The sequence below is a fragment of the Balaenoptera musculus genome, chromosome 19 (genome assembly GCF_009873245.2).
Source record: "Balaenoptera musculus isolate JJ_BM4_2016_0621 chromosome 19, mBalMus1.pri.v3, whole genome shotgun sequence".
In the NCBI taxonomy this organism is placed as follows: domain Eukaryota; kingdom Metazoa; phylum Chordata; class Mammalia; order Artiodactyla; family Balaenopteridae; genus Balaenoptera; species Balaenoptera musculus.
The window spans coordinates 3,802,166-3,813,357 of record NC_045803.1 but is presented as its reverse complement, the minus strand read 5'-3'; the positions used below and the strand labels follow the sequence as shown (position 1 = coordinate 3,813,357).

General features: G+C 50.4%; 1 protein-coding gene across 1 annotated transcript; it reads right to left on the bottom strand.

Annotated features, from left to right (window-relative positions):
• Positions 1 to 562: 562 nt before the first annotated feature.
• On the bottom strand, positions 563 to 8,093 carry LAIR1 (leukocyte associated immunoglobulin like receptor 1). The gene is made up of 8 exons (XM_036832683.1): positions 8,013 to 8,093; positions 7,540 to 7,575; positions 5,301 to 5,597; positions 2,350 to 2,469; positions 2,212 to 2,254; positions 2,091 to 2,128; positions 1,834 to 1,886; positions 563 to 1,283 (listed from the first exon to the last, which is right to left on the bottom strand). The coding sequence occupies exons 1-8, from the start codon at positions 8,044 to 8,046 to the stop codon at positions 1,137 to 1,139; spliced, it is 768 nt and encodes a 255-aa protein (XP_036688578.1). The 5' UTR covers positions 8,047 to 8,093; the 3' UTR covers positions 563 to 1,136.
• Between the last annotated feature and the right edge of the window lie 3,099 nt (positions 8,094 to 11,192).

The following is an 11,192-nucleotide window of genomic DNA, read 5'->3' as shown; positions in this document are numbered from 1 at the left end:
TATGTGAGTGGTTCGTTACAGCAGCAACTGCAAGCTTATTGGGATGAACAGCCTCCAATCCCAAACCTGAAGGGCATTAGCCAGGTGACGGGGTGAAGGTCAGATCAAGGACAATGTCCTACAGCTGATGGGTCCTCTTGTGTTTGGAGAATGCATGGCGTCCAGTGGGGCTGAACTGGAGTAGGGGTGGGAAATGGGGACCTGCATGTTCCTCTGGGTGGACCTAAAGCCTGAGGGACCCTCCGTGTGCAGTCGTGGTCTCATCAACTCCCTCGCCCACTCCACACGTGTCCGTGCGTGTGGGTGTGTGCATGTGTGTCTGTGTGTGTATGCGAGCATTCATGGGTGTGCACATGGCGGGGGGGATGGGAGCTGTATCAGGTGGGGCAGGCCTGTGCCTTCACCCAGACAGAAGTCCCCTCAGACATCTCCCTCTCTCATCCCTGAGACACACACTTGGATCACAAAACACGGATGCACTTTTTGTCGTTTCCCTCACTAAGTTTTGAGTGACTGTGGAGGCAGAGACTGGGACCTAGAACCTGTGTACCCCAGCGCCACATGCAGGGCTGAGGCAGTTGGGCCCGTGAGGACATTTATTGATGAACAAGGCGAAGCATGAACCAGAAAACAGGGTATCAGCAATAAGCTGCATAAGTGTAGCCCAGATTCAAGGTCAACAACTGAACTCTAGGAAGGTTTGTACAGTCAGCTGAGAAAACGGATCTCTGGGGGCAGTGGAAGATTCACAGGACATGTCTGGAATCAGCTGGGTGACTGTAGGACCATAGCTGGGTCTCTAGAAACAGCCAGGAGACTGCAGCTGGGTCTCTGGAAACAGCCAAGCACTATAGCTGGTTCTCTGGAAACAGCCAAGGGACCACAGCTGGGTCTCTGGAAACAAGTGCTACACGTTCTCTCCAAGGAGCTAGTTGATTGTGGGAGGGGCCACATGGTGAATGAATCTCCTAGAAGTTGATTGCGGGTCTCAGGACTCCAGCTCTTGCCTGCAGGAGAATTGACTGGATGACTTCAGGAAGGGACGGTTCCACAGGGAAACCCTCCAAATGTCCGCCGCAGGCTTTTGCAAGAGTGCCCTCCTGTGTCTTTAGTGCAGAGGCCAGGTGGGCCTGGAGTCAGTTTCTGGCAAGGGCTGCGTACATGCTGGACTTGGCTGTGGGCTCCGTGGACAGCAGGGACACAGCTCTGGCCGCCCTCTGTGCGAGGGCCGGGTGGTCCAGCTGGGCATATATCACCTCCTGGGGGCCTCCTGCAGCAGGGGCCTGAGGAGGGAGACTCAGGGTGAGTGTGGGCGGCTGAGGTGAGGGAGGGGCTGTGGGAGGGGAAGACTTTGGTCGCCAGACTCCAGGTGCCCCCGCAGATCCCACCTCCTGAATCGCCATTGTGTAGTCCCCTCCCACAGAGAAGCAGGGTTGGTCTGTGTGACCAATAGAATATGGCAGAGTGAGGGCCACCTCCATGGGGAGGCCACAGAAGACACTGTGCCTTCTGTTCCTCCCTCTTCGGGGTCCCTCCCTCTGGGGGAGGCTGGCCGCCATGGAGAAGCCCGTGTGGTGGGGAAACGGGGCTCCTGTCCACAGCCAGGGGACTGAGCCGTCGTGGAAGTGGATCTTCCAGCCTCAGTTGAGCCTCAGATGAATGCAGCCCGGGTTAACATCTTGACAGCAACGTCAGGACAGACCATGAGCCGCCACCACCACCCAGCCGATCCGATTCCTAATTCCTGGCCCAAGAAACTGAGATGATTCTGTTAAGCTGCTAAATTTCAGGGACTTTGGTACCCAGCGGCAGGTGACTAATGCAAGCACTTACTGAGGTATCCACCTCTCCATTCTTCTCAGGAAATCTGTAGACAGTGGCCAGGTCTGGCAGGGAGAGGACAAGGGGTCAGTTCTCTGGGGTGGACCTTAGGAGGCAAATATGCCCGACCTCATAGCTTCATATTTTGTCTCCCACCCCATCTGGAACATCCTAGGATGCTCCCAAACGCCCCCTACCACATTGCTTCCTGATGGCACTGAATCCCCACTTCCCCCCCTCCCAGACCTGTCCCCTATCCTTGTCTTTACCTGGTGTCCCATCTGGGACGTCAACAGCTGGGCTGAGCCTGAGGAGAGAGAACATGTGAGCCCTCAGGGCTGCCTGGGGGCAGGGGATTGGGGGTCCGGGGGTCATTCCCAGGAGCCTCACCTCTCCTGGGGCCTCTGCTCCTCACCTTGGCTTCTGGGGGGCCCTGAGGACAGTCAGGTGTGAATTAAGAAGAGAAGCCTTCCTCCCAACACCCCAAACAGCCTGCCTGGGTCACCGCACCCTGTCCCTGAGACCTACCCCGTTTTCTCTCATGCTGACGATGGAGGAGAAAAAGGCCCAGGAGGACGAGACAAAGGAGAAAGGCCACAGGGACCGCGATGAGAATATAAACATGCTCTGCCGACAGGCCTGTGGGAGCTGGGAGGATGGAATCCGATTACCAGCAGCATGCATTTATCACGCACCTGCAGCACACCCACCACGCGCTGGGGGCTTGTCGTGTTCCCACTTACATATCGATCTCTCATGCCCAGTAGTCCTGTGACATGGGACTAATTATCCCCACTTTACAGAACCGGGTCTGAGCGCTCAAGTCCTCTGTCCACACGGCGTTGGTCGAGCTGGAATATGACCAGCACCAAAGCCCCTTCTTTCCCCCTTTCCCCAAAGAGCACGCACCGGGTTCCTGCTTCTGCGTCGCCCTCGCCCATCAGGACGGTTACTGTCCTGCGGGTGCGTCTGTGTCTCCGAGGAGTGAGGAGGGTCTGGGTCAGAGGCCTGATCTGGACAGAGAAGCCCCTGAGTCCCCCATCCCCACCTCCAAGGGGTCTCCTCCCCGGACCCCGACCTGCTCCCTCTAGAACAGCCCCATGGACCTTTCTGTGAGGATGGTTACCACCACGGTAGTCACGCGGGACAAGTTTCATTGAAATTTAGGTTAACTAAAGTTAAAAGTCAGATCGCCAGCTGCACTAGCCACTGCGCTACCCCTGGCCAATGACACCCTCCGGGATGACGCAGATACACAGCATCTCCTTCCTGCAGGAGACTGTGTGGGACAGCGGTGCTCTCCACGCTTTGTGCACCTTTACAGAGACGGAAACCCAGTAGGAATCGGGAGCGGGCACCGCGGCCTGCTCACCTCCTTCTGGGTTCCCACCCCAAGCACAAGAACCCCCATCTCTGATCTCTTCCTGCTTTTCACAGCAATCCCTGATGGGGCGGAACTGCTCTTCTGTGAGTGGAGAAGCCAGGACCCGATGTCCTCGAGCTGCCTGAAGCCCAGCCTTTAGCAGGTGAGAGGACGGTGCGCCAGCCATGAGCTGGACTCCACGCATGCGCCTTCGGTCCCCACCTCCTTTACGTCCCCTAAGTGCTGTGCTCGGCGTTGCTCCTTTTACAGGTGGTCCAACTGAGGTCTTGGGGGCTGGTACACCCGCAAAGTCGGAGCCCTTCATCCCCTCTTGTGGTCAGCGCCCCCTCCCTCCCACTGCTCCAGAGGTGGAGTCCTCAACATCCTTTAAAGTAGAAAATTTCATTTCTTGGACCATCCTTTCCTCAACACTGTGTCCTTGGTCCAGGATCCACGACCCCATCCTGCGTTTTAACGCCGTCGCTGCCTGAGCTTCCCCTGATGACGTTTACTACGATTTAAAATAGCATATAGGGTGGGGATGGTGGTGTGCTGAATTGGGCGATTGGGAATGACATGTATACACTGATTGTATAAAATTGATGACTGATATAAATTAAAAAATAAGATAATTAAGATAATTATCTTCTAAAGATAATTATCTTCTGAAGATAATTAAGTCAGTGAAATTAATGGAGATGGGGGAACAAATACATAAAACAATCAAAAATATTATTAATAAATTAAAAGCTAAACTACCCACAGGCAAGGTCTGTGTATCTCTATATCTGACACATTGTAAATAATAAATGAAGATTTGTTCTGCCATTCTCTAAAAAAATAAAATAAAATAAAATGGCATATATGTTATACACGTACAAATATATAGCAATATATTTACATCTATAATGTATATTACATATTATATAAATATGCTTAATGCTTAAATAATAAATATAAATATATTTTAAATTATGTGTTTTTAACTTACATATGTATAATTTAATTTATATGAATAATTTAAATTATACATAATTATGCTATACATAAAAATTATATCAATTATACATATTTAATATATATTATGGTACACATTTTAATATTTACATATACAAATTATAGTAATACATAATACATGATAACATAATATATAACACACATTACTCATGTAACAATATAGTAATGTATATTATATTGTATTACTTATATTTAATAGTGTAACTATATTCTAATATACTTAAATTATAGATCTGAAATTTTACATTGTAAGTTATATATTTATATTTATATATGCCCGTATATACTTACATACGTCTCTATTATTCATTCTAATGAATTCTCCCGCTAAAGTTTGGGAGGCCAGGGACCCTTTCTCCTCATTCACCATGTGCATCAGTCCCACGGCAGGAGGGTGTCCGGTGCACACGAGGTGAGAAGAAAATATTTCCTCGGTATTAATAAGATTAGCACTTCTCCAGGTTGTCCCATTTGGCAGCACATTTAAGCGGGTGTCCTGTGTAAGTGAACTCCTGTGTCCCCAAAGCAGCACGGCGGGGTCGGTGCCCCAGGAGGGTGTGGAGGGGGTCAAAGTGTCCCCAGTGGACGCTGACTCCAGGACATCTCGGGGCTGACCACCCACAGGGACAGGGATGGCCTCATCCCAGAGGTCCCCCAAAGCACCATCCAGCCCTGGTCAGGGGTCCAGGACCATGTGACGTGCCCGATGGAGGGTGGGACACATAGCCTAGGGGCCCCACAGATTCTCACCCAGTGGAAAAGACAGTCAACACCATCCTGAGGGAAAAGACACAGGTTCCCTTGAAGGGGTCTGTCCCCACCCCATCTCTGGAAGCCCACTCCCCGCCAGCCCAGCAGGGCCAGCTCTGTGCCCACCCTGATGCTGGGGCTGAGTGTCCAGGCCACTGTGGTGTTCAGGTGAGACCAGGCTCTAGAGACCCGAGCCAGGTGTGAAGGCAGACGTGTGTGCAGAGGGAAGAGGGAGCCAGAGGGCTTGGGGGTCAGGAGGGAGCAGGGGAGCCTGTGCACGGAGGACACAGCTGGGGACAGGGTCCAGGGACCTGGGGCAAACCTGAGGGCAGGGCAGAGAGCTCCTCACCTGTCACCGCCAGCTCCAGGGCATCCCTGGGCTCAGACCAGTGACTGCCTGTCCGGTAGAGGCACTGATAATGCTGGGCAGTGTCGCCACGCACAGCGGTGATGCTGAATCTGGCCTCTGTCTGGTGTGGACCAAGTTGAGACACAGTATTCTCATCCTTGAAGTCACTCCTATTTTCCTTCCTCTCCAGACGGAATTCCTCAGCCCCAGCAGGGCCCCTGCACACAATGGTCACAGGCCACCCCTGGGGGCTCACAGAGTCTGGCTCAGCCCTGGTGGAGCGTCTGGGCAGGGTCCCTAGGATGGGTAAGAGCAGAATCTCAGCATCCGTTATGTGAAAATCATCACATCACATAATTCACCCATTTTTGTTGCTCAGTTCAGTACTTTTTTTTTTTGAAACTTGCAAAGTTGTGCAACCATCACCACAATACAATTTTTTTTTTTTTTTTTGGCTGCACTGCATGTGGGATCTTAGTTCCCCAACCAGGGATCAGACCCGCACCCCCTGCATTGGAAGCATGCAGTCTTAACCACTGGACCACCAGGGAAGTCCCGCAATCCAATTTTAGAACATTTCCATCATCCTCTGCCAAAAGACCCCCCCATGCCCATTCTGTGAGCCTCTCAATTCTCATTACTGCGGACTTATTTTCCCCACTTGACTTAAGGACCCTGACACTTGGTCACATCTTGCTCAGCATGACATGGGAGGTGTCAGAACAGACTGGGGGCCCCCGGGCATGTCTGCTGCAGGGGGCGGCTCCCTCCCTGACCATGGCCACTCTAGGGGGACAGAGAGGGCTGGGAGGGTGGCACAGGATGGGAATGACCGGGTCATCCCTGGGACAAGGAAAGCAGGGGTCTCAGTTGGTAGGAATGATCTGGGCTGGGTCTGAAGGGCAGCTGCCAGTGCCAGGTGGGATTGGGTGGGGTGAGGGGCGCAGTCTGCAGAGCGGCAGCGGAAGTGTGTGTGTGTTTGTGTGTGTGTGTGTTTGTGTGTGTGTGTGTGTGTGTGTGTGTGTGTAGGAGCTGGAGCACAGATCTGATCCCACATTCCTCAGCAGGCGAGTGTCTCTGTGTCCAATGCGAATCTTCTGTGCTTTCATCCCTGGGTTTTCTCTGTATTTTTACCTTCGTCTCAGCTTATTTCCATTTCCCTGTTACTGAGGCTCTGGAAACCCCATCTGTCTCAGCTAGCCTGCGGGCAGGGGGCAGAGCGGGTTTGTAGCCCTGAAACAGGAAGTTGGCCTCACATTCAGCAAAATCCCATAGAGGCAGGGGGCTGGTAGAGGTCGCTCATTCACTCTTTCTTTCTTCTGACCACATCTTAGTTCCCATCTATCTGTTTACTGATGCCTCCATGTACCACTGGTTCCACAAATATGAGAAACACCCAGGATGCCTGCCCTCTTGGGGCTGAAAGTCTAGAGAGAGGATAGACATTGACCAATAATTGTGCAAATCCACGGGTACAAACGGTGACACGTGCCCTCGGGGTGAGTGGGGGAATCTCGGGGGCAGACGGGAGGCAGAGCTGCCGTCCTCTGGGAGGTCCAAGGGAAGAGGTATCTGAGCTGAGATCTGAGGTCAGGGATGAATTACCCAGGCCGAGGGACAGGGGGACACCGGGCATTCAGGGTGGTGAGGAGGTCCGGAGCTGAGTGGGAAGATGGCATTTAGAAAGGGAAAGAAAACCAAGGTAACTGAGATAAGTGCGCCAGACAGCATGGGGACAGCCAGATCCAGACCAAAGAGAGGTGCGTGGGTCTCAGTCTGTCTGAAGGTAAACTGTGAGAGGACTCTAAGGAAGATTCAGGTTTTCCTGAAGATAACTTATATACTATATATATATTTAAAGTTTTTAAGTAAGACTTTAAAATGATCATTTAAAACCACATCACTGTGTGATATAGTCTGTACGGGAGGATGGAGACGGTGGGACTGAGGGTGATTCTCAGCGTCTGCCCTTGGCGAGGTCACGTTCTCTGCCCAGGGGCTGCTGAGGGAGATCTGGGCTCGTGTGGGGAGAGCTCGTGGGCTCAGCCTGGTCCTTATGACCTGAATCGTCCCTGTGGGCCATCAAGAGCAGAGGTGGAGAACGCGGGAGAGACCTGGGCGAGGGTTATACGTTTGGGGTTGTTTGCAATTCGAGGTGTACGTCAGGGCCCCCAGGATCGGCTCCACTCTCACCTACATCTGCCTGCGGGGTGCAGAGGGGATTGGGGAGAAGACTCACCCGCCTGCGTGTGGATCGTGTGGCCCAGACAGAGCACTGGAAGAGAAGTTCTAGTGAGAAAGACGCCCGCTATACGGTTTCCTCATGGGGCTGCAGTCAAGGGGGGGCCTTGAGGGGCCAGCGGGCTAGGGGGTGGTCATCGTCCCGTAGTTTCCCGACACCCCCGTCAACATTGCATCTGAGTACGCGCCCTCTCCTTGCTCTGAAATAGTCTCAAGACAAACCCCCAACCCGTCTTCCAAGCAGGTGTTCCTCCCCGGCCCCCCAGCCCTTCTCAGTCTGCACTCAACCCCATACCCAGGCACCATTTCCAGCACTGAACCTTCCGTGGTAAGACTTAGGTCTTGGCCAGAGCTGAGGGGGACCACTTTGCCCCCCTAGGGCCCCAGCGTCTTCTGGGCTGGAGTCGGGACGGAGCTGGGAAGCAGAACCCCTCTGCCCCTGGATTCCTACTCCTCCATTCCAAGACTCACCCAGGCCCAGGAGGGTGGTGGGATGGGGCAACATGGCCCAGCCCCGGCCCCCGGCACCGTCCTGGAGTTTGTGAGTGAAGGACAGAGCCTGTAGGCGACACGAGAGAAGAGGATGTGGTGGCTAGGGGCCCTTTCTGGGGTTTCGACAACAACGGCCTCACACAAAGGGGAAGAGCTCTCTCTCCCCTCCCATCCACGCTTCCCACTAACGAGACAGAGGCGGGGCCTGGCTTCCAAAAGATGTTTGTTCCCGCTGTGCACCGATGAGGCTGAACTCATCTCCGGAGGCGCCGCCTGAGGGGGGAGCTTCATTCTCAATCTGTGGGGCAAGCAGTACACGGATTTGTGCGGCAAACTGACTTGACTGTTGGTCCCAGCTCCACACGACAACCATCTGTTCTTGGACAAAGAGTTACACCACTTTATGCCAACGTTTCCTCGTGTTTAAAATGGGAAGCCCCAGATCCCCCTCCAAGTATTTAATATTACAATATATGTTACATTCCCAGCAAGGTACTGAGCTCATTAAAAATCTCTCACTAACATGGGTTCTCTGCCTATCTTCCCGAAGTGGCATGGGAACCAGGGAAGGGGAGGCTGGTCCGTCAGCACATGCAAAATCCTAAAGGGATGGGATAAGCAGGAGACAGACCTTGGGAGCAGGGCCAGGGATGGGGAGGGCGTTTGTGCACACGGAGCCCAGCAGGACAGGAGCACCATCACGGAATCTCACGTCCACCGCCCCTGAGGCCAGGGAAGAGCTGCTTCCCCCAGGGGTAGCTGCGCCAGACATTGATGGTGGTCTACACAGCAGCCGATGCTCACTTTTTCCTTATTAACACAAACCTAGTTCTGTTTGAGTGGCCATGTTCCAACCCTGGGGCTGGGGGATAGGGGGAGTGCAGAGGATAAAATTTGGATTAAGGCAATCCAGCAATCCCATTTGCAGTGATTGGTCCAGAGGGGGCACATGACCATGTATGGCCAATGATACTTAAAGCAGGATATATCAGGGTTTCTGGGAATCATATTTCTCTCTTAATAACAGAGGGTCTCATAAGACTTTTACCTCCTTTTCTCCTGTCCATGGGGAGCTATATCATGATGATGTGATATCTGGAGCTGCAACAGCCATCTTGCAACCATGAGGCAACAAGCTTGACTACAATAGCAGAAATACTGAACAAACTGAGGGGAAAGAATACAAGATCCAGGGTTCATAGAAGGTCCCCAAGTGCTGAACCAGCCCTGGGACTGCCTATCCCTGGAATTGTTAATAAGTAAACAATAAATGTACTAGATTTTCTGTCAAGATTTCAGACTAAATCTGTGGACCACACTCCATTTTAAAATAATAATTATTTTAAAAACTAAAATTGCTTAATAGACTATTTTAAAGGTCTTTTTAAATGCCTCAAAGAAATGAACACTAAGTGAAGGCTATGTAGTCAAAAATTAAAGGAAGACAGGATTCCCCAGAGTCAAGTTGAATGCTGAACATGGCTCTCACCTTGACAGTGATGCATTAAGTTTTATTTTCATGGCCTTGCAGATGGTAGAGGCTAAAGGATAAAATCCAGGGGTCACCCTCGTTGACTAACACCACCAGCCCTACGTATCTGTGTCTTTCTGGTCTCTCTCTCTCTCATCTTCATTAGTGGCTTTTATCAGGTTTATTGAGGGATAATTTGCAGACAACCAACTGCATCCATGAAATATGTGCAATTCAATGAGCTCTGGTAGTTGTGAAACCACCATCATAGTCAAGATTTCCATCACCACCAAGATTCCATGTTCCCTTTGTGAAAGTAAGTAAAGTAACCTCATTTAAAATGGAGTCGGGAAGCCCTGAAAGGGGAACTCTCAGGCATGTAACACTTGGTGCAGCCTCCATTCCCAGTAGGGAGAAGGAAGACGAGAATTATTTAGACAAGGGAGGACATTAATTACATGGGAATTTCATCCCCTGCTTTAAGAAAAAGAAGGAAGATCCTTCCGTGCCCCAGCAACAATGCTCTAACCACTGCTTCCAGCCAATGAGAAAATGTCAAACCTCTAGCTCTTGTTCTTCAGTGAATTTCTGTTCAAAATAATCCTTCCCCATTTCCTCCTAAAACCCGATAAGAGGTGACCTCCCCTTTATCTCTTTAGACTTGCCTGTGATCCACCATAGCTGGCCTGTCCCAAATAGCAATTTTCTGCTATTCCCGAATAAACCATTTTGCTGCTAAGGTAACTGGCTATTTTATTTTTAAGGTTGATACTCTTTGGTCCCAGGTGATCACTGCCAACCAAAGAATGTCACTTTCTATCTGGCTCTACAAGGATTGAGTCATTAGCCACTGGAGTTCCTCACCTTCGACACACCCTGAAGGGTGTTCCAGGCAGGGATCAGGAAGGAGGCACTCTGTGCTCTGGGAAAACTGGCAGAACAGGCCTTCAGAGAGTTACATATTTTCAGGAGATGATTTTATGAACCCAATTTCTTGCATCTTCTCGTACTTAGAAAAGCACTAAAGTCATTAACTAAGGTCTCTATTCCTCGTGAGTAGCAGCAACTTTCTACAGAGATGTGTGCTTGACGGCATGTACCCCTTCTCCAAAATCACATAGATGCTGATGTCGGAGCAGTTCCTCAGAGCTCTCTGAGAGGCTGTCTCGTGGGCCACAGTCCTCAGTATGTCCCCAAATAAAACTGAAACTCACAACTCTCACTGTGCATTTTGTGCATTTTTATTTCAGTCAACACCATTGATCTTTTCTTTTTAGAAAATATGTATCTGCTAAGTTATTTTTTTATTGAAGTATAGTTGATTTACAATATTGTGTTAGTTTCAGGCATACAGCAAAGTGATTTGGTTATATATATATATATATATGAAAAAAGAATACGTGTGTGTAACTTACGTATTCTTTTTTTCAATTCTTTTCCACTATAGGTATTTACTAGACTTCCCTGTGCTATACAGCAAATCCCTGTTTATCTATTTAATATATGGTAGTGTGTATCTGTTAATCCCATACTTCTAATTTATCCCTCCCCTCCTTTCGCCTTTGGTAATCATAAGTTTGTTTTCTATGTCTGTGAATCTGTTTCTGTTTTGTAAATAAGTTCATTTGTACTATTTTTTAGATTCCACATGTAAGTGACATAATATTTGTCTTTTTCTGTCTGACTTC